This window comes from Maniola jurtina, chromosome 17 (assembly GCF_905333055.1).
Source record: "Maniola jurtina chromosome 17, ilManJurt1.1, whole genome shotgun sequence".
Lineage (NCBI taxonomy): Eukaryota > Metazoa > Arthropoda > Insecta > Lepidoptera > Nymphalidae > Maniola > Maniola jurtina.
The window spans coordinates 9641640-9665823 of NC_060045.1; the positions used below are offsets into that span (position 1 = coordinate 9641640).

The 24184-nt window shown below is 35.6% G+C and overlaps 1 protein-coding gene and 2 long non-coding RNA genes across 3 annotated transcripts in view; 2 read left to right on the top strand and 1 right to left on the bottom strand.

Moving 5' to 3' along the window:
- Window positions 1-950: 950 nt before the first annotated feature.
- Window positions 951-2598, bottom strand: LOC123873901. Its single transcript, XR_006797792.1, has 2 exons — window positions 2474-2598; window positions 951-1268 (listed from the first exon to the last, which is right to left on the bottom strand). It is a non-coding gene; the product is annotated as an uncharacterized LOC123873901 (long non-coding RNA).
- A 3031-nt stretch (window positions 2599-5629) lies between these two features.
- LOC123873898 lies at window positions 5630-9894 on the top strand. The gene is made up of 2 exons (XR_006797790.1): window positions 5630-5767; window positions 8894-9894. It is a non-coding gene; the product is annotated as an uncharacterized LOC123873898 (long non-coding RNA).
- A 13256-nt stretch (window positions 9895-23150) lies between these two features.
- LOC123873896 overlaps window positions 23151-24184 on the top strand; it is a 75777-nt gene continuing 74743 nt past the window's right edge. Inside the window, exon 1 of the mRNA XM_045918997.1 lies at window positions 23151-23404. Coding sequence (XP_045774953.1) covers window positions 23402-23404 — 3 coding nt within the window. The 5' untranslated portion in view covers window positions 23151-23401. The remainder of the gene's footprint in view (window positions 23405-24184) is intronic.

Sequence of the window (24184 nt, forward strand, 5' to 3'; positions counted from 1 at the left end):
AATTTTCTGTCTCAAGAATATTAAGACAGAAAATCATAGTAGCGTATCGGTAGGGAAATCCAGACGATTTGAACTACGTCAATTAGGGCAAAAAATGAATAGCCCTGTAGATGTGGGTTGATAAGAGATTACTGAAAAGATATCAGAAAGTTTCAGATATGAGCTCGTTGTATGAGAGAGCACTTTTAGATTCCCAAAAAAGACAATCAAAACGTTATGGTAAGCGATAATGATCTTTATCCTGATTCTGGTACTGTTAGACTTATATCTGATCTGAAAGTTTTCAGACAGATTTTGAACCCCAAATCTAAATAGCTTTCACCCTGATTATTATGAGTAGTTCTATAATTGCATGAAGTCTTCAATTCGTCGATACTACAAAGCCTACACCGGTGAAGACGTATAACACTAAAAAATAGACACTAATATAATTGGCATTGTCAACTTTAAAGTCATTCAGCTATGGAGCGGGTTATGTTGGGTGTCTCTCTACGGGACAGAATCCGTAAAGAAGAAATCCGTTGGAGAACCAAAGTAACCGATACAACTAAACAAATTAACAAACTGAAGTGGCAGTAGGCAGGCCATGTCTGTCGCAGAACCATTGGAGCAGACGTTGAAGTGGAGACCGTATACCAGCAAGCGCAGTGTGGGACGACCAGCAAGACTGACTCCATTGAGAAGTTAGCCGGAAGTGGGTGGATGAAGAAAGCGAAGGACCATATTGTGTGGCGGTGCACTCTCGGCAAGACATAATATGTCCATTGTCCAGCAATGGAATCAAACAGGCTAACTGCCTTACTCAACGATCTGATTGCTCAGCACCAAAAATTAGATATTTTTAGCATTAGTATCTCCGAATTTAACAAAATATGTATGTATTGTAACGTCTGACTCAGTATGCGTTTTGGTTTCACTGTAAGCATGCTGAGATATTATTATTAAATAAATAAATAAATAAACTGATTGATGAGTAATTCAAATCATCTAGGTTCCTCTAAGAATATCTTGTTTCGTGAATTGACTAGTTTGACGCTTTATAATATGTTAAATCACTACCTCTATAAGCATATTCGATTAGCAACCTCTTTATTTCTTCTTCGCCTAGATTACGATCTGATTTCAAAGGTTTTTCTTCCGAAACACTGTAATTTCCTTGAACTTGCCTGAGGAAAACTGTTGATAGTACATTGTACAGCTCATGTGCTGTCATATTTGTAGGTTGGTGTGCATCAGTTTTAAGTACTGTTGTAGAATCTGGTATCATCCTGAAAAGAGAATTTAATTATTTAATCATCATCAGGACCAACCCATCGACATCGCTGACCTAATGAACACGAGTATTCTCCCCGTATGCACGCTAACCAAGTGCGGATTGGCAGATTTCATACACCTTTACGAACATTATAGAAAACTCTCAGGCATGCAAATTGCTCACGATGTTTTTCTTCGCCATTGAACGCAAATTGGTATACTTACAGCTAATACAATCAATATATTGGATAGTTTTTATACGAAAACACAATAGGGTTCGTTCGGGATAGGAGATATAGATGTCGATTTTATTCCATATTCTGCGTCAATTTTTTTTTTTTTTTGATTTACCATCTTGTCTTCGCAGTTCGCACGGGTGGTTTTCTATTCTGAATAATTAGATTAATATGAATGTGCTGTAGGTAGGTACATATTAATAAATCTTCCTCGTGGAAGTTGTGTCTATCTGTAATTTAAAAAAAACTGCTAAAACTTTTTTCCCAAAGCCGAAACCTACTTGGATATAAATTGTAGGTAGGTACTTTGGAGGTACGGTATCAAAATTCAAGCTATCTAATATAAGCTAAGCAAAACTTGTAGCTAACGCAACTCGTTTAATTGTCTATTTGTTCGAATCGTTCCTCTTGGTAGGTAGTAGGTAGGTACAGCTTCATAATTATTTTCAATTATTTTGACCTCGATAAATGTACTTTGTACACCCAGTTATCGTCAAGAGGCTGGATCAAACCAATTCATATTATTTTAAGAGTGCTTTTCAGTTATATTTTAACAGTGTTCATCACTACCTATATTATAAATTTAAAAAAATATTAATATTGTATTCTATTCCTTCAATTCTACCTAGGAAGGTACCTATATAACTTGCGATCAATTTTATAGGAATATAAAAATTAATGTTTGACTGTCTGTCTGTCCATCTGTATATTCATCACCTACTTATGATTTCGCGTATCGTTCAACTGATTGAATTTAGTACAGTTGTTGTTGATGCGGGAAGGCTTAGTAACTTCCATAGTAATAATATTCTGCGTACGAGTCGCATTCGCGCCGGGCCTGTGGCCGGGCATAGCATATTATAAAACTTGAATTCAACCACGAACAAAAAGGGATTCAATCAATAAAAACTTCAAAGGCGCACATGTCAAAGAAACCTGCCAAGACATCCTGTGCAGCCCCAAAAGGTAGAAGAAAGACCCACCTGCTTTGCCCCTCTGCGATATCTTATGTACAAAATCCAATAATTGCACCTTATATTACGAAAAAAACACTTCACTACTCTCCCGAGCTATTAATCGCGCAGGAACTGTCGGCAAAATGCCCGAGTACGACCGGCCTGCGTTCATTCATGAAGCATTTTTTCCAAATACTTTAACTAATACTCCTTCATCCAATAACGACTCATATGTCGTAAGTGTAAGACACAATTTCAAATGGCGCACGATAACTAAGGGGCACATCTGGAAGCCGTCTGGCCCTATTTGTGTGATTTACCCCAACATGCTGTGTAGTGGGGTATGAATCCAAACTCTGCCTTCAAAAGTGAATATTGCTGTGGATTTTACAACGATAGTGCAGAGATAAAAAATGTTACGTAACGGAATATACAGATGGAAAATAGAAGCGTATTCGTGGAGCGGAGCAATTTTTTGTTTGTGCGATACAAAGCCTTGTTTGGTGGAATTAAAATTCATTATACTTCCCTTTCTAGTCTATCAACTTTGGTGTTAGTTCTGTTTTTAAATGATTCCTAGATATCGGTAAATAACACAACTCCGGCAATAATACGTCAATAGATTTGCACTAGGCAATTTCTAAAACAAAGTCATAACCCCTGCTCTGTTCTAGGAAAGCCCAATAAACAGTTTACATAACATGGTTTTATAAGAGTAACACTTTTCACATTGGTAAATAGGTACTTAATAATATTATTATGTTAAATATTTTGACTCAATACAATTTACTGGTGGAAAAATAAACTGCAAAAATTTCATAAGGTTCACAAAATGTGAAAAATTTAATATCGAGTCGCTACATTCGTCCCAGGATATTCCTTTGGAATTCAATTAATTACCTGCGACTTACTAAGAGCTTAACTGACTTTAGCGATTGTTAGCATCTACGTGGAAATCCTCATTGCCTCCTGAAGGTACTATAAAATAATTATTTATTATTCTATATTTGCAAAACTTAAACAGATTTTCATCTGTCCTAATGAATACAAAGGTAATCCTTCAGTCTGCTTGCAACTCGAAGAATTTTCGGAAGTCATTCCTTGGTCTTACAAATGAAAAATCTGAAACATTAGGCAAACGTAAGACCGTGGCGTGTGTAAATCCCTACAAGAAACTCATGTCCAGCAGTGAACTCAATAAATTGATAATGATGATGATGATGAATGAGTCGAGTGATCCAGTACTCTTCGAGGCACGGAGAAAACTAAAAGGCCAAATTCGGATCTCCAAAGTCAGTCACTCATGCAGTTACAACTTGGGTCGCGTTTGATACCCAGGCCCATCGATTCATATGTCAAAGAGCGGCCAATAACTGCCAAATATTGTGCTATATCCCATTTAAAACGACAGTGTCCAAAGTAAAGTTGGTTAGAACAAACAAATAAAAAGTCATCAACGAAATTCCTGGAAAAGCTTCAGCTTTGTGGAAGCTTTATTTAGCCGAGCCAATCACTCAAAATAAAAAGAAACCTTGTCAACATTGTATGTTTCCTGTAGTTGGTCTTTGATAGATTTTTCAAATCTATATCTACACTAATGTTATATCGTTTTTATAAAGGTATAGATATATGTAGATTTGATGTGTTTGTTTGTCCTTCCTTCACGCCCTACCTAAGCAACCAATCGACTTGATTTCTGGCATAGAGATACTTGAAAGAACGGAGAGTGACATAGGCTACTTTTTATCCCGGAAAATCAATAACTTCTTGCGGAATTTTAAAAACCTAAATCCACGCGAACGAAGTCGCAGGCATCAGCTAATTTTGAGCAAAAGCGAAGGAATCTGTATAGGTACCTATTAAAGAAGAGGTAGAAAAGATAGTACCTACCTAAAAATGTTGGATTTTTGCTGAGATAATGTCTGAAATGCAATAAAGAGACGTAGATAAGTTTAATAAAGGCCAAGTGCGAGTCATACTCGCGCACCGAGGGTTCCGTACTACAGTCGGAATTTTTGACATTTTGCACGATAAATCAAAAACAGACAGACCGACACACTTTCTCATTTGTAATATGGATTTATGAGATTATTAACATTGTTATTACTTAACATTATATTGTGATGGCGCAGTGGTGAGCGCTATAGTTTTATTAGTAGAAGTTTCGGGTTCGATTCCCGGCAGTGGCAATTTGGAATTTTAAATTCCACATTTTCTCTGGTCTGGTCTGATGCGAGGCTTTGGCCGTGCCTAGTTACCACCCCACCGGCAAAGCCGTGACGCCAAGCGACATACTATCAGGTGAGATTGCAGTCAACGGCTATAACTTAGATCTGAATAAAAAAAATATTTAAGTACGTTTCAAATGCAATATGAAACGTGATAAAAATAAAACAGCATGGTACCTACTTAAAACCTTTTACGTAACGTGTGACATTGAAAATAATTGCAATCGCTCTTTATTTGCGATGCCAATTTGTCAAAGTAATTTTACAGTTTACAAGAGACTTAACTGAGCTCTCTCCGTCACTCGTTTCATACAATCGTAGTTCCAATTTCATTTGAATATTAAGCAACCAAAGTCCATGAAATTTTGCAGACATATTCTAGAAACTAATATCTGTGTATGTGGTGTTTTAGATTTTTCTAAAAATATGTAGTTTTAAAATTACAGGGGCTCAAAGGTTTGAATGAAAATTTTTAAGACCGCGTAACTTTGAAACCGAATATTTTAACAGAAATCTGGAAAACCACAGACATAGATATTAGTTTCTAGAATATGTCTGCAAAATTTCATGGACTTTGGTTGCCTAATATTCAAATGAAATTGGAACTACGATTGTATGAAGCGAGTGACGGAGAGAGCCCTGTTAAGTGTAATATTCTGCTGTACACTTGTAATTAAATAAAACAATAAACATGCGCTTATCAGTCGCACAAGACAATGCGAGCATTTAAACACTAAACAAATACAATGTCAGTATCATAAAAGTGTGTTATAGTAAACAAAAGTGGAATATGGATGTCATTGCAAATCAAACTGCGCAAGAGACCATACGTCTCATCGAAGTAGACACAAAATTGTATCATCAAATCAAACCTGAATCGCGACTATTAAACCAAGTTTTAACCGACTTCAAAAAAAGGAGGAGGTTCTCAATTCGTCGGAATCTTTTTTTTTTTTTTTATTCAAGTCGAACAAAAGTGACGTGCAAACTAAATAGATACAGCAGTGTGTTAATATCCTAGTCGCAAGAAACAATTTGGAAAGCCAAAGTGACTTTTCGGATTAAGAAAATATGAGGAAATAATTTTAAGATGGTAATGATTTATTTCTGTTTTTAACCCCGACCCAAAGAGAGGGGTGTTTTAAGTTTGGCGTGTGTATCTGTGTGTTTGTCTGTGGCACCGTAGCTCCTAAATGGATGAACCGATTTCGATTTAGTTTTTTTTGTTTGAAAGGTGGCTTGATCTAGAGTTTTCTTAGCTATAATTCAAGAAAATCTGTTCAGCCTTTTGAAGATTATCAGCTCTTTTCTAGTTTTCTTATTAGACCAGGTATTATATTTAGGTCTATCCTGGGCACGCACCTCTAACTTTTAGGAGTTATGTGCGTTTTGAGCAATTAAATATCACTTACTTTAACGCTCAAGGAAAACATCATGAGGAAAACTGCATGTCTTAGAGTTCGCCATAATATTGTTATCACAGGTGTGTGAAGTCTGCCAATCCGCACTTGGCCAGCATAGCGGACTGTGACCTAAATTATTTTCATTCTGAGAGGTTTGTGCTCAGTAATGGGCCGGCGACTGATGATGATGATGATACGGCATTACTAAACAAGGTTGTTTAGCGAGTTACTAGGTAGCTTGCAGGTCACAGAGACGTAAAAGCATTGCTCATATTTCATTATGATCTGTCAGTAAACACATATCAACCTAAGATCTAGCTAATAGCCCTGTGCATGCCACTGATAGTTTATTACATACCGATGTCTCTTTCTGTCATCAGTAATTTGACATTCGTAAGAAGAAGATAAAGTAGGTAACAGTATACGATTGTTTATCTAAACCGCTAAACAATGTTTATTAGTAAGGAAGCTAAAATGCATAACATTGATAAAGTACCTACCTGTTTAATATTGTAACTACATAATTATTATCAACTTAACTAACAACTGTGTCATATTATATACTAATTATTAACCATGACCGTGACCAATTCTTCTATACAAATTGCAAAACATATTCATCTTCTGGAAATATTACAATTGCAAATTAAAATAACTAAGTATAGTTAAAAAAAAGACTAGAGTCTTTGCCTGGAATAAGCTACGTAAAAAGTCTTTTATTTTCGTGAGATAAAAGTTATCCTATATTTTTTGACGTGACAACGTCTTATAATTCGATAGAGCCGGCTGCACGCACGAAAAAACATGACTCATGCGGCGTTACCTCGCTGTGAGGCGTTCCATGTAAGGCTTGAAGTGCAAGCGAGAGCGCGGAACGAGCGACAAAGAAGCACAATCGGCCTTTGTTGTCACGTTCAACTATCTTCAGTAAACCGACTTTACAGACAACCAATTTTTTTTTTAAGAAGAAAATAACCTTACCTAACCTAACATTTTTTCTATCCCAACACTCCCAACGTCATCCGAGGTCCGAGCCTCGCATAAGACGCTCTTAGGAAGATACCGAGCCCTACGCCTTACCCTCTGGCAGAGCTTCTGCGCTTGCCAAACCTACCGCTGACGCCTGTAGCGACCAACAGGCACTTATAACTAGCGCACTTATTATTATGCTTTTATTTTATTATTTTTTACGATATTTTTTAAATAAATATTTTCTATTCTAAGAATAAAATGGAATACTATATTACTCTACTTTATTCTACTTATGGTTATGAATATAACTAACAAACACAAGGTAGGTAGCGATACTATGTTAGTGAATAGACTTTACACTTCGCTTAAGATCGATCGGTGGACTCAAGATACTTCGGTCTTAGTTATCACACTAATATTATAAAGGAGAAAGTTTGTATGTGTGTGTGTGTGTGTTTGTGTGTGTGTGTGTGTATGTTTGTTACTCCTTCACGCAAAAACTACTGGACGGATTGGACTAAAATTTAGCACGGAGATAGATTATACCCTGGATTACCACATAGGCTACTTTTTATCCCGGAAAATCAAAGAGTTCCCACGGGAATTTCAAAAACCTACATCCACGCGAACGAAGTCGCGGGTATCAGCTAGTAAACTTATAAAGCTAGCAGATTCACACACTCCTACGTGACTTCCTCAACTAAAAATTCTGTAACTAAATAGAAAGTTTAACTCTCAAACCCTATTCCTAACTGCCAAACTTTTCCTCTTCATTTCCCCGTATTTGTTCCAACTTAGCAAAAAGTAGGCATTACACTTTATAAAAAGTTCATTTGAAAACACGTTGTGCTCGGGGATCAACCTGTTTACAACCAGTTTTTAGATTAGTTCGCGATTATTTTATTTAGCTAAAATTCCGAGATGAGTTTATATTATTTAACTTTATTGTATTGTATTTTGCCGTGTCTGAGTTGAATTTAATTTTAGTGTTACTTACATTTTTTTGTTTATTGTTTTGGTTATAGATAAAAACAATACTATTTTTTTAATCTAACGTGATTTTAGCAAAATCTGTGCCTCGATGTCTCTACCCATTTGGCAAAGTTTGAACACCAATAGGTAAATCTACAATAATAATATCAGCTCTTTGAATTTAAGTACCTATTTTCCAATTATACATGAGTACATCTATCCTTTACCTACTTATACTAGCTTATGTCCGTGACTTCGTCTGCATGACTTTATAAATTTCAACCCCATATTTTACCCCCTTACGGGTTGAATTTTCGAAAATGCTTTCTTAGCCATGTCTATACGTCTTAATAGCTGCTGCATCCCCTATTTCAGCCCGATCCGTATAAGTATCTACCTAGTTTCAGCTGGGCGTTGATAGATCATTCAGTCAGTCATTCAGTCAGTCAGTCGCCTTTTGCTTTTATAGGAAAGCTATTCTATTCAGCTAGCATGAGCCACATAGTATATTGTTTATATAGGTATATTTTATGCAAGCGATTCCGGGTGGATTAGCTAGTGTGTACTAATATAAATTAGTTTCAAGTATCTTCGAATTGACAGAAGTATGGTAGTCATGTCTAACCTATTGACTTTACTTACGTGATTATTATTTATTAATTGCATCTAATTATTGCTGTACTTAGTAGTGCTTATTATTTATTAATAATACCTAAGTCATATTGTAACCATATAAATTATCATGGTACCTACCGCACTTACAATCCAGTAGATAAGTAATTGGTTTCATGTTAGTTGGAGCCTTATTTCTATTAGCAGCAATCTTGTGATACATTACCATTTTCTCACACAGAAATCGTTTTCTTTTCCAGAGCACGTCGGGACCCTAATCAAATGTGGACTTACTCAAGCGTGGACATCCCGAGGAGCAGAGTTAGTCGTGCGGAGAGAATAAGGATATATATTTCGGAGTGCATCGTCTGTTTTTGCGTTTTATTCTTTATCGTTTGCGTGGGCTTGCTTCTCTATTTGTTCTTCCATTTATACACCACTGTGACTAGCGCTCGTAAAGTTGTTGAGACTTTGATTGAGAGTTGATACTTAGTATTGTTCATATTGCTTAATCGCTTTATGCCTAATGGTAGTTCTGCGATAAATTCAGCTATGATAACAATCTGGAAACTGGTCTCGTATTTTAAAAATATAAAAAGATAAGTTCTTAACGTTTCGGAGGAGTTTTGCATTTTGGAGATTTTTTCAATGTTTTTGTTGGTTTTTATTATTTAGGGGCTTTTATAGTTATGTAAATGTCAGCCCCATCATAATCGTAACAATTTATTGGTCTGAAGTATCTAAATTAACAAAATAACGCAAACAATTCCTTTAAATTAAAAACGAATATGATTTTGCTTAATATTTAATTAAGTAAAATATCATCATAGAAATAAAAATATATAAACATAAGCACCTAATAAAAACAAATTGTTCAGTATTTATATTTAGGTACATAACTGTTGAATAGAAACAAAATGGCACTTGTTGTACATACCTAGGCAATAGAAGATAGGTAGCCTGTAATTTCACTAGTCCGTAGTTTATAGATTGTCTTTTTAGAATTAATATTCAATGCCATATTACTAAGAATGTACGCACTTTTAGGTGATAAGAGTAAAAAGAATTTAATATAACATGTTACCTATGTAAATGAAAACTCTTCGAATGATAAAAAAATTAGTTTATGGAATATAGCTCTATTGAATTATTTTATTTATGTCTACTGTTAAGTAGGTACTTTTTCTTTTATTTATCCACGTTTTACCATAATCATACCTACGAAATATGTACGAAATAAATGCGACAAAGTGTCTGTCTATTGCAGGATCTTTTTTTTATGGCTCAACCGCGTCACGTGGCATGACGCAAAGTTAATCTAACTTTATGAATTTCAAATTAGATGATTACCTACCTCTGAATTTCGAACCATATAAACTTATTAGTCCTACTATTAGTACTGTTAGTTAGTTAGGTAATTATGTATAGTACGCGACAGGTCGAGATGGCAATCGGTGTGAGGACGCCCCGCACACCCGCACAACCCCCGCACTAACCCGGTGCGGAATAGCGCTGATGACGATGCGTGCTAGCCTCATATATTGCCATCTTAACCTGTCGGGTTAATTACTCAGTTACCAAGTTACCTACTTTATTTATTTAATAACGCTGGGTAGATATTTGCATATTTTATAAGATTCGCGACACGCATTCAGACATGCAATAAAACCTTCGTCACGCTAAGATTAATTAATTACAATGAATTTAACGTTACTTCTGAACCATTAAATGTATAATTACCTACTACTTAACTAGAAATAACTATGTAGATACGATAGGTACGCATTCGGTTCATTGTTATCAGTAGATAAAAATTATATCCCTAATTTTATCCACTGATTTCTATGACATCAGTGGATATAATCGGGGGATATAATTTTTATCTACTGGCCATGCTTGCCGGGCAGGACTACATTAACTTCATACGCCTATTTTACTCCGTTAGGGTTTGGATTTTAAATTTAAAAAAAAACCGGCTAAGTGCGAGTCAAACTCGCGCACCTCGGGTTCCTTACTGGGGTAGTTTTTCCGACATTTTGCACGATAAATCAAAAACTATTGTGCATAAAAATAAATAAAAATATATATTTTAATATGTACAGGTAAAGCCCTTTCATATGATATCCCACTTGGTATAGTTATCTTACTTTGACAATTGAAACATATTTTAATTTTTTTTAAATGATGTAACCACAAATTCACGGTTTTTCCTTTACTTGTGCTATAAGACCTACCTACCTGCCAAATTTCATGATTCTAGGTCAACGGGAAGTACCCTGTAGGTTTTCTTGACAGACCCGACGGACGGACAGACAGACAGACAATTAAGTGATCTTATAAGGGTACCGTTTTTCCTTTTGAGGTATAAAACCCTAAAAATCCACGGTTTAGCCGATGTCTACGTCATAATAGCTAGGTATCTGCCAAACAACCCGATCCGTCCAGTAGTTTGAGCTGTGCATTGATAGATCAGTCAGTCAGTATTTAATTTTACCTTCACATTTTCCTTTTATAGACAAGCGGCTTTTACTACTTTGGCTACCGGAATTTGCACGGGTAGCCAAAGTATTTATGTTTTTCCGGTTTTAATTTTGTTTGATTATTGTGCCTGTGATTTAACCTAAACATAAGGCTTCAATTAATTTGAGAGAAATAACTCCGCAAGACATTATCAACTATCATTATTATCAACATGAACATACTAGCATGTACTACCTAAACTTTCCCGTCTTTCCATAAGTAAAAATCTAATGAAAATCGCTAAAGTAGTTCCTGCGATTAGCACGCACAGATAGACAAACTCGGCGGAGGGGCTTTGTTTTATATTATAATATGTAGTGATAAATATTTTTATCAGGATTATATAGCCAAAGCGATTATGCAAAGCAATAAACCACTATATCTTTTTAGAGCCCGCCATAACGCTTCAAACCTACGTCTTTGCGATAAAAATTAACCTATTATTACCACAGGTATTACCTATCAGGATTGTGAACAGTTATTAGGTTAGAAGTGTAGAATAGAATAAATATATTTTTTTTTTCCAGATAAACATTTATATATCGAGGATAAACTGATCTCGAATGACAGCACTTGCATTTACGAAATAAAGTGAAGAATAGCAATAGGATTGCTATTTTCAATCAAAGTGGATGCGACAGGTCTGCCCGCAAAATTCAAATTTAATTTGGTTTTTCACAATTTGTAAACTAATACGACAACGAAGGCTTGTGGCATTTTACCTAATTGCAACAATGGCAGTATCATCCTCACAGGTTTATGTAAAAATCTTTACTTGAAAGGGTCCTAATTTCTTAAAATTCAATCAAAAAACCAAATTAAATTTGAATTTCGCGGGCAGACCTGTCGCATGCCCCTACTAATTATAAAAAAATTCCTCAGTTAAAAATCGGTTCAGCGATAGTTGGTCAGACTTAGGGCTTTTGTCCATTTAATCGTTTTCAATTCGTATTCGTTTTCGTAAAAATACGATTCAAAGTGGCCGCCATACAAAACGTACGTAGGTGTGCACTTATTCATATTTTTACGATTCGTATTTGATGGATTTTGACGTAATAAAAATTAAATTAAAAATTTAAAAAACCCCCGACACATAAACCTCTAAAAAGTAAAAAAATAATAGGTAAGTATGTATGGGCCCTTTAAGAATAGTATAAATAGTAAAGTTTTTATCCAAGCGTTCGTTGCGCCAGGGGACCGCTACCTATCGTAAACTATGAAAGTCATCTGTTGTAGAAAGAATAGTCTTTAGCGGTCCCCCGACGCAACGAACGCTTGGATAAAAACTTTACTATTTATACTATTCTTAAAGGGCCCATACATACTTACCTATTATTTTTTTACTTTTTAGAGGTTTATGTGTCGGGGGTTTTTTAAATTTTTAATTTAATTTTTATTTCACGCTTTTTAAACTTTTATTCATAAATTACCGTTTATTTGTGCCATTCTAAAACCCAATTTCTATAATAATATAAATCCAATAAGGCAGCTAATATCTCTTCAGAAGTAACATCAATGTTATGTTAATTATACGTTCCATGAAATATTTTTGACCGAACATCACTAAATCAAGAATTATCTGAATGACTCACATAGTTTAACACGACCAAAACGAAATATCTGTTTCTAACATGTCGTTGCTTTAAAAATGTACCCATTTTACGTAGTCGTATAATAGTTCGCTTTTCAAGATATACCTACGATTAAATTGAAATCGACTTTCATCGATGAAATAAAGAATAAAGTGGCTTGTATTTCATTTTGTTTGTTATTGCATGTCAAAATTTTATTTGACATAACTTTCAAAAACCGGTCAAGTGCGAGTCTGCCTCACACATGAAGAGTTCCGTACAAGTTTTTTTTTTATGTAATGACAATTCAGTTGTCGGATTTTTCACTTTACTTGGGCCACAGGAGTAGAGTGGTTGGGCTATAAGATATTGCTACCTGCCTTTCATGATTCTACGTAAACGGGAAGTACCCAATTTATAAGTTTTGATTCTCTTGAAAGATGACACACAGACAGACAATGAAGTGGTGAAGGAAAACACCGTCAGGAAACCTGCATGCTTAAGAGTTGGCCATAATGCTCCCTCAAAGGTGCGTGAGGTGTGCTAATACGTGCTTGGCCAGTGTGGTAGCTTCTCATTCTGAGAGGAGACTTGTGCTCAGTAGTGAGCCGGCGATGGGTTGATCCTGATGATGATGAATTTTAAACGTATTTTGTCAAAGTAAATAAGCTGAGTTCAAGCAGATAAAATAAAAAGAAGGTGCGCCTAATGCATCATCCAAACCTGCGCGACAAAGCGACTACGATGCGGGAACCTCAGCCGCGCGGAGGGTCATCGCCTCCTACGATATTTAATGGTGCCATGCACACCTACGCGACTACAACAGTCGAGGCTACATCTTTTTTTTTCTACAGATACCTACTGAACCCTAAAAATAGTTTGACTATGGTTTGGGTTTGGGTTGATTGTTCGTGGCCTTTGGTTGACTGTTGGATATTATAATTGAATTGATGTTTTCTCGCTTTAACTGTGATTATAATATTTTATAAATTAGAAACTCCGCGCCTACGATCCAAAGTATCGGAGTTTTCCAAAACATTATTTTCAAATAAATAATTATGTATCTAGGCAACGTCCATCTTGACGGCTTGACATTTGCCAATTGACATAATATTATGAACCTCTGTTACAATAGTGAAAGATCCCAGGGCCACCAGCCGTCACGTATTTTCTGACGAACGAAATGTGGACGATTGAGTAGTGTTAGTATGTACAAAGAACGCATGCCTACGGACCTGCTAGCTTAGACGGCCAATTTTCAGGTATCAGGTAATCTAGGTACATAAAAACATTACTTACCTCACGTAAATTCTCCATTTTTTTTAATTTTTAGCTGATTTTTTTTAATATTAATAATTAATTGACATAAGTAAACTATAAAAGAGTGAGAGAGAAGTCAATATATATCCTAATACATGTCTTACTCAGTCTCATGCGCGTAGATAATGATGCCCTCGCGCTCAAACCCACAGAGGCATTAAAATTGAATTTAGGGGATGATTGGCCCTCTGGATCGGTCTGTCTTCTTGTAAAAGGTTTTAAAATAGTTGTCTGGTGGACATATATAAAAATGGAGCATCAGAATTTACGTGCAGTTAAGTAATTACTTATGTTGGGAGCTTTAAAGCGTCTGCAAAGCAATACGGCCGACGCGGGAAGTGTCTGGGAGTATTGGCGACATATTTTTAAGGATGTTGCCTAAAATATACGTAAAAATCAGTTTGGAGAATTTACGTGAGGTAAGTAATGGTTTTATGTACCTTGATTATCAGATACCTGAAAATTGGCCGTCTAAGCAAGCTAGCACGTAGGCTAGGCATGCTTTCTTAGTACTTACTAACACTACTCAATCGTACATATTTCCTGTGTCAGAAAATACGTAACCTCTGGTGGTCCTGGGATAAAAGTAATAAGAAAACCAGAAAAGAGCTGATAACTTCCAAACGGCTGAACCAATTTTTTTGGATTATAGCTAAGAACACTCTCGATCAAGCCACCTTTCAAACAAAAAAAACTAAATTAAAATCGGTTCATTCGTTTAGGCGCTACGAGGCCACAGACAGATACACAGATACACAGATACACAGATACACAGATACACAGATACACAGATACACACGTCAAACTTATAACACCCCTCTTTTTGGGTCGGGGGTTAAAAATACGGAGCAAATACGAATAAGTTCACAAACGCCCTACGTCTGTAATCGTACTTTCGTAACTAATATTAAGCGTGTTTGTCTGTCTGCTAGTTTTTCACGGTGCATCTATAATAATATAACCATTTTTGAAAAAATGTGGTTCAGAGATAACTTTCATTCCAGGACAGGATCTAACTACATTTTGTCCCAGAAAATCAAAAAAATTCAAACGGGTAAAGTAGAAGGTAAGTAAAGTAATAAGAAAAATAATGTCTTCTATTCTATTTTTGCAAACTTCTGTCGGACCGACTGTTGTCGGTTGTCCGCGTTTTGTAAAAGAAGAACTTAGCATCGCTTGAATGTTAGTAAGCAAGTTCAAAACAATTCCGGAGCAAAAGTTCTCCAGCAAAGGCCCCACAATCAACAAACAGAAAACTTAGAAAAGAAAATCAAACTCGAACAACTAGAAAGAGCAATTCACTGTCTTGAAGAAAGTGCTCGAATAATTAATACGTAACTTAGGTGACCGCGTTCAAAACAGATACAAAATGTCCTTCCGACGTCTACGAGTACCTAAGTCAGTAAAAGTAAAATATTCTTTATTATATTTTACAAAGATTTTTGTACAATAGGTGGCCTTTATCACTAAAATAGCCATCTCTTTCAGGCAACCCTACTTAACTTAAATTTTTTAATTAAGTACATATTTTAAGGTAAGTATATTGAAAACTCTCAACCTCTCAAGGTTTTCCTTGAAAGGTTTGCTGTAAGTTTGTTATTCTAATGTTTGTTCATAACAAGTAAATCTTATTATGTTTTCTATAATTTTTTCTTAAAACAATAGGTACCTTTTTTGTTTTACATTTTCCTCCTCTATTTTTGTTAAAAACCCATTTCCATCGTTAGAGTTAAAAAATACTAAAGCTTTTTTTTGTCTTAATAAACCAAAATCATTTTTTTAGAAAAATAGCTTTTCCTTTTTAGGGTGTCAACGGGATCCTATTACTAAACCTCCGCTATCCGTCCGTCCGTCTGTCTGTCAGCGAGCCGTATCTCACGAACCGTAATAAGTATACCGTAATCGTAATAACTTTCTTAGATTTCTAATAAATCTAAGAAAGTTTGTATCTGCTTTAAAGATTATTAATTTTACATCTCAGTTCTTGCGCCATCCCGCGCTCTGGTCAGATAAATTCTTTCACCAAAGGTTGCCTATAAGAAATTGCTTTAATATTAAATTAATTGCTTTAATATTAAATAGCAATAAGGCCGCCTCTGCAGTCTATAGATACCCTTTATATAGTTTTCTCAATTAATTTTGTTTTCTTGTAATGTGTGTTTGGAATAAAGACTTCTAAATAAATAAATAAATAAAGTTATTGTTTTTAGAGGTACGGCTGCAGGATATAGCAATAACGGTGAAATCGATAAAGCTCTGTACAGAATTTAAAAATAGAACCACGATTTTCAGCGTAGTCAGAGGTATCAACATTCAACAGAGCTCGGTGTATTTCACGCTAAATTTCCCCTTACAGAGAATGAAACAAGATAGGCACACCTACATAAGGCCATGAAATAGGTTTCATTTTCGCCTCCTTGAAGTCCTTTAAATCCCGAATCAAATTCAAGTGGGTTGCTAAAGATGTATCACTCATTCATTTCATTATTTATTTACGTAAATTAGCTTCGATCGGGTATAGCTTCTGAAATCTTATTTCTACGATATGAAAACACTGATCAAGTGCGAATCAGATTCGCACACGAAGAATTCTGTACAAGAAAAAAGGGCCTGCGCGGATTACTAAATAATTTAATTATTATTATTAATATTTGATTAAATAATATTTTATTAAATAAATCAAATGACAGACTGTAGTCCGCGGAGGACAAAAAGTCCCTCATCTTTTACTGCGATGTTCAGCCGTACTAGGTATAGTCCATCGTGAACGTTATACATTGATACAGAATTAGTACCTTTCCTAAGTAGATGGCAAATCACGAACAAAATGTCATCATTCAAGTGGTCAGGTTTGCACACATACATACCTAATATCATCATACCAACTATCATATAATAATTTCAGTTTATAATAACTTAACACTTGTACATAAAGTTTAATAACGATTGTGAATACTTATTTGAAATAAGGTCGCCGCTTTTGAAGCACTTATTTCAAATCATGTGGACACTCCTAAATATTAGCAAGCTGAAGTGGCAGTGGGCAGGCCATGCCTGTCGTAGAGGCGATGGCTGTTGGAGCCGGAAAGTCCTTGAGTGGAGACCGCGTTTAAGAAAGCGTAGTGTGGGACGCCCTCCAGCACGTGAGCTGACGACATAAAGCGGCTGGCGGGAAGTGGCTGGATGAGGAAGGCTGAGGACGGGTGTGGTGGCACTCTTTAGGGAAGGCTTATGTCCATCAGTGGACGTCCACAGGCTGATGATGATGATGATGATAAAATACTCATATCGCTGGCGTTATACGATGCAGTTTTGTGATCAGTTTTTGTCTTTCATGGACAACAATCCCTCGTCTGCGCATTCCGTAAACATTATTGTATTAACTATTACTCAATTGATATATGATGTAAAGCCACAAAACTCTGACTATAGGTGGATATAACGTAATATTATGAATCAATAATATCTTTCCAAACGAATAATAATCATATTCAGTTTATTTCGCATCAATTAATTACCTATGTGGCGGACATCGAAATCACACACGATGATTACATATTATTAACATGAATAATGTTATGTTTGAGGCTAATTGGTTTGCAATGAATAAACTGGCAAATAATAATGTTAAACATTATTAGGGTTCCGTACCTCAAAAGGAAAAACCGAACCCTTATAGGATCACTTTGTTGTCTGTCTGTCTGTCTGTACGTCATCTGTCGTGTTTGTCAAGAAACCAATAGGGTACTTCCCGTTGACCTAGAATCATGAAATTTGGCAGGTAGATAGGTCTTATAGCATAAGTAAAGGAAAAATCCGAAAACCATGATTTGTGGTTACATCACAAAAAGAAATTTAAAATGTATTCATAAACAAATAAAATTAGTATTTTCAATTTCAAAGTCAGATCACTACACTGAGTGGGGCATTATAATTGTGAAAAGTTTTACCTGCACATTCTAAAACAGATTTTTTTATTAATGCATGATAGTTTTTGATCTATCGTGCAAAATGTCGGTAAAATACCTACCCGAGTACGGAACCTTCGGTGAGCGAGTCTGATTCAAACTTGGCAGGTTTTTTTCGGTCAGAATCTATCTAGGTACCTATCTGTCATCGTCATCATTCCAATCCCTCACCGATCCACAACATCTGAGCTCGGGTATCCTCTCTGAATGAGAAAATTTTTGGGCCATATTATACCACGGCTTATTTACTTTCCGTCCCCAAAGAGCTGTGGTTTTAATGTTCAAAAACTGGTCAGATAAGCTTAGCTAAAGTAGTTACGCGAGAAAAACAGCGCCTTTTGTAAAAGCGTTGGCAATGTTGCTGTTTGTAATTATTACTAATGAAAACTAAAGCTACTTGTCGTGCTGTTTTGGCGAAAATTAACTACTAAGTTAAAATGACAAACAAAGAACGTAATTACTAAAAGTTAAAGGCCAAACACCTTTATGTACTGGTAGTCTGAACAAAAATTTTTGCGGACTGCAATATTCTTATTTGCTTTCTAAGGTCCCATATCCGTCCGTCCCTTTCTGTCTGTCAGTCAGCGGGTATCTATTTAAGTAGTTCAAAATTCAAAATATTTTAATTCAATTTAACTTACAAGTACTTTTGAATCGTCAAGTGCATCTACCAGTGGTTCGGAATTCAAATTCAAATTCAAATTATTTTTATTCAATTAAACTTTTACAAGTGCTTTTGAATGCCTTTTCGGTATGAATGCTTTTCATACCGAAAAGAACCAGCGAGAAACTCGGCGGTTGCTCTTTTCAAAGATTTGATATGCAATATTAAGTCATGTATAAAAATAATTGAAGTCCCGCGCACTGCTGGAGCGAGCTGCAGGTCAAATCCACGCTCTTTGATCGTATTATACGTAATCCTCAATTGTATAATTTATAATAATATGCTTTTCTCAGGAGCATAGTTTTAATAGATAGAACTTATAAAAAAGTTTAATCTAGGTACAAAATAATTTCATTGGTCACTAGTCAGCTTGCATTTTGACAAAATCGATATCCATAACCTGTACCTAGGTATTGTGTAGGGGTAGGCAAACGGTATACAGTAGGTATATTTGCCGTAATTCAGCCGCGCGGTGCGGCGAAAAATATGCGTGCCGATGAAATACGCGCCACTGAAGTTTGCCACATTCGAGTACATCTCGTATGTGCAACAGTGACAGCGTTATAAAGTATTGATTGTTTTTCAAAAGTTGCATCCTATCAGCCTATCAGCAGACTAGTTGACCTGCCCTGGATTTCCTTGAGGAAATTTCTAAAAAAAGCCTTGCTTGCTTGGGGATGGAGGCTACATTATTGAGAAGTCTACCTTTTTTTTTGACTGGGATCTCACTTGGTGGTAAGTGATGGTGGAGTCTAAGATGGAAGCTTTAACCAGACCCCGAACCTCCTACTTAAAGACCACAGCGCTGACCATTACGCCGGGGAGGTCAAAATGACCCAGTGCTTCACGATACAGTGGCAGGTATGTCGGTCAATCAATCTCTCCTCTTTCTACTTAAGTATATAAGATTTTTATGAAATGAAATTATTTATTTTGCCAAATGTGAGTAACTGCATGAGTAATAATAAAATTAAGTCTATCTTTATGACTTTATGATATCCATATTTTCGTACTTACCAATATTATAAACTAGCCGATGCCCGCGACTTCGTTCGCGTGGATGTAGGTTTTTTTAAATTCCCAGTGGGAACTCTTTGATTTTCCGGGATAAAAAGTAGCCTATGTGCTAATCCAGGGTATAATCTATCTCCATTCTAAATTTCAGCCCAATCCGTCCAGTAGTTTTTGCGTGAAGGAGTAACAAACATACACACACACACACACACACACACACACACACATACAAACTTTCACCTTTATAATATTAGTGTGATGCAAAAGTGTGTTTGTCTGTCTGTCTGTCCGAGTTCCGACCCTCTGTCCGTCCGTCCGTCTGTCTGTCTGTTACTATCCACGGCCTATCCGTTTAACCGATTTTAATAATACAGACTACAGAGACTTATATTTTCCTATAGAGACAGACTTCAAACTTCCTACTTCAAATATGCCATTAAAGAGTTCATACAGGATTTTTAGAAATCTAAATCTACGTTAACAAAGTCGCAAGCATCTTGTAGTACTTAAATAATTTTAAGTAGGTAGACACAATTTAAGATTCTCAAAAGAGAAAAGTCAAATCGTAAACTAAAGTAGAGTTAGGTAGAGGTTTCCATTATATCTAGCCTGTACATAATATATCGCTAAATCCAGGCGCCTAGCCTGTTAGATTAGGTATTAGTCAAAGGGATCTCGGCAAACATCTCCCGCTCGCAGCTACTCGTACATCCTCAGATGTATAAGGGATGAACAGATTTCCTGTATCGATTAATTCGCGCTAACGTATGGAAGTGTACTTTGTGCCCGTCTTAAGGAAACCCTACTGCGTCTTTATACCTAATTCGTAACCTAATTAGGTATTACCAACTGACTCGAGTTACCTATCGATAAGCTATATCAATAGTGTTCGAAATTTTGTATGCTCGATACCTACTGTATACTTAGGTACGAATTATACAACACTTACACCAAACGTGCAAGATTTTCGTTTAAAGACTTCATAATAAAATTAGCAGTTATAAAAACTAGCACTAAAATTAGCACTTAATAAAATTGACATTAAATACTTGTATTTAAACATTAGAAACAAATTCTTTTACATTCTTTAAAAAAAATGTTTCTATAATACCTACCGTTATTAATTAAAAAAAAAGAAACATTATTTTACGTATTAATTATATGTACGAAGTTTGCCAAACAATTTAACACTTCGATGCGATATACGATTTCCCGAAAGCTTTTTTGCACAGAGGTCATTCACCCGGAAGCGCGGGAAGCTCACTATTGACGAGTTAAAAATAATTCAACCACAAATACTACAAAGACTGTGTCACCTAGTAATTGCTTGCTCGGATTCAGAGAATAGTAACAATGTGGACGTTTTACTAGCGGATGCCCACGGCTTCGCCTGAATATAAAATTTATTAGCTTAAGAGGGCTCTCTCCGTCACTCGCTCCATACAAACGTAGTTCCAATTTCATTTGAATATTAAGCAACCAAAGTCCATGAAATTTTGCAGACATATTCTAGAAACTAATATCTATGTCTGTGGTTTTCCAGATTTCTGTTAAAATATTCGGTTTCAAAGTTATGCGGTCTTAAAAATTCACATACAAATCTTTGAGCTCCTGTAATTTCAAAACTACATATTTTTAGAAAAATCTAAAACACCACAGACACACATATTATTAGTTTCTAGAATATGTCTGCAAAATTTCATGGACTTTGGTTGCCTTAATATTCAAATGAAATTGGAACTTAACGATTGTACGGAGCAAGTGACGGAGAGAGCCCTGTTAAAGCTTAACTTAACTAAAGCTACTACTATAACTGCTACAGTTATATTAGTAGCTTTAGTTTTAAGTTTACTTAATTAATTACCACCACTATATTATTATCTTACAAATCCAACAACTGACTATCAAAAAGTGTAAATATTACCTATTTTTAACCCCCAACCTAAAAAGAGGGGTGTTATAAGTTTGATGTGTTTATCTGTGTACCTGTCTTTGGCATCGTAGCTCCTAAACTAATGAACCGATTTCAATTTAGTTTTTTTTGTTTGAAAGGTGTCTTGATCAAGAGTGTTAGCTATAATCCAAGAAAATCGGTTCAGCCGTTTAAAAGTTATCAGTTCTTTTCTAATTACTGTAACCTTCACTTGTCGGGGATGTTATAATTATTTTTTTTACACTTGCGAATAAATGATTTGAATTTTGAATCTTCGGATGACTAAAAGGTAGGTAAACTAGGTACCTAAGTCACCCGGTTCAGAGTCTTGTCTGAAAATCAGCGCTGTATGCTCTTGTGTATCGAAGCATACAGCATAATGCTGAGCTGAAACCTTTTCTCGGGCTGTGCCACACAATATGATAGCAGACAGACAGACAGATAAACTTTCGCATTTATAATATTAGTATGGATTTGGTACAGAGGTAGCTTACATCTCGGAAATTTACATAGGCAACTTTTTATCCCGGAAAATCAGAGTTCCCACAGGATTTTTAAAAAACCTAAATCGACGCGGACGAAGTCGCAGGCTTTATCTAGTTAGAATATAAACACAATTACTTAAAATCTCTTAATAAAAGCCAGGTAAAGTAAGTAGGTACCAATTCTATAGAAGCTCTTCCTTTAAAACATTGTCGACTATTTTTTCCATTCCTTTAACTTAACAATAGAACTTCAACGTTTCTATGGAATAATAAATGGGGCTGTCCAGGTCTTTGTATATAGCTTAAAGAATTGAGGTCTACTTATACTTCATACTTATTGATATTATACCTATTATACTAGATGATGCCCGCAACTTCGTCCGCGTGGGTTAAGGTTTTTCAAAAATCAACTCTGGGTACTCTTTAATTTTCTGTGATAAAAAGTAGCATATGTCCGTCAGACAGCCTGAGACAGACAGACAACAAAGTGATCCTTTATGTATTGCTTTTTTTTCCTTTTGAGGTACGAAACGAAGCCCTAAAAAGTCCTGAATCATTGACGCCCAACCCAAACTCTTAGACCTAGGTAGCTGAAATTTTGCACAGAGGTTCCCTTTATAATGTAGACAAGGAATAAGGTCGACTTTTTTGCAATTCCCAAGGGATAAGAAATAAAGAAGATTAAGATTTTCACCGAAGCCGAACGAAGTCGCTAGTTTTTTAATTTAGATAGAATGGAATAGACAATATTTTTACAATTTACTAGGTTAAAAACCCGAATTTCAGTTATGTAACTTGTACAAAATTATTAGGTAGGCAGGAATTTAACATAAAATAGCACTCGTTTCTCTGCCACACCGCTAAATATAAATAAATAATTTACATAATATCTATATAAATCTTCTGTCTATACACAATACAGCATACCTAGCTATTTATAATTATCATGTACGATCGACGAATATTAACAATCTTGTTTTATGAGTAGATACCTATTTAATTAAATATTTTCATTTTGTCACTCTGTTGAAGTTACGCCACTCTGTCGTTTCTCTTGTACACCTGTCAACGTATGTCAATAATTAAAGCAACGAGATTCAAATCGGTGAGGAAGAAAAGCATTATCGTTATCAATTTTATCAGAGATGCGCGGGCGCAATTGGTTATCGCGTTTCGAAATTCGAACTGTGATGATTTTGCAGTAGCGCGCCAACCACCGTTTAGAGCGCATGTGTGTTGCGCAGTTCTAAAATCCCTCGTGGTCGGTCTCCGTTTTTCTAACACACAATTAAAATGGTGAGTGCATTTGTATTGTGATTGCTTATCGTGTCAATCATCATCATATTGTGATCATATTTATGTCACCTTGCAATCATGGAACTGTGATCATTTATGGCACGCGCACGTGGTTGTTGTACATTCGCGCGTGGCTAATTTGTTAATTGCAAAAACGTGAAAGATTTATTTAGTTTTTTTATAAAGATACAAAATCATCAAAATATTTAAACTCCAAAATACAGCAATATTAATTACAAGGTTTAAAAAATAATGAAAGGTCAGCCGTGATGTACCTACATCCTACATATCAACTTATTTACTGATTTGGATTTTTTCCTGCTGAGGAAAATCAGGTAAAATATTCTTTTGAATTAGATACTTACCTACCTACAATGTTAGTGGTATTTAATTACGTTAGTACAATAATATTATGGCAGTTTCGTGAATCGTGCTGCGTGCATTCAAATTCGTGGTAAATGAATAGGTAGAGCTGTTGGATGATGAATTGTGCCCACCGTTATTGCTTAGGGCCAATTTTTCAATCTTCAAATAACATTTATCTGAGAAATAAAGAGGGTTTGGTAGTTTTTGTCTATACTTACATCAAGTTTATTCTCAGATCAAAATTACCCAATAAATAGTACTAGTTATATCTACTTATTACATTTATTTATTATTTATCCATACTAATAGGTATTATTATGTAAAAGTGTGTATGTCTGTCTGTTAGCTTTTCTTTTCATGGCACATCCGTTTACTGCATCGATTATGACGAAATTTAGTACAGAGACTTGCGAA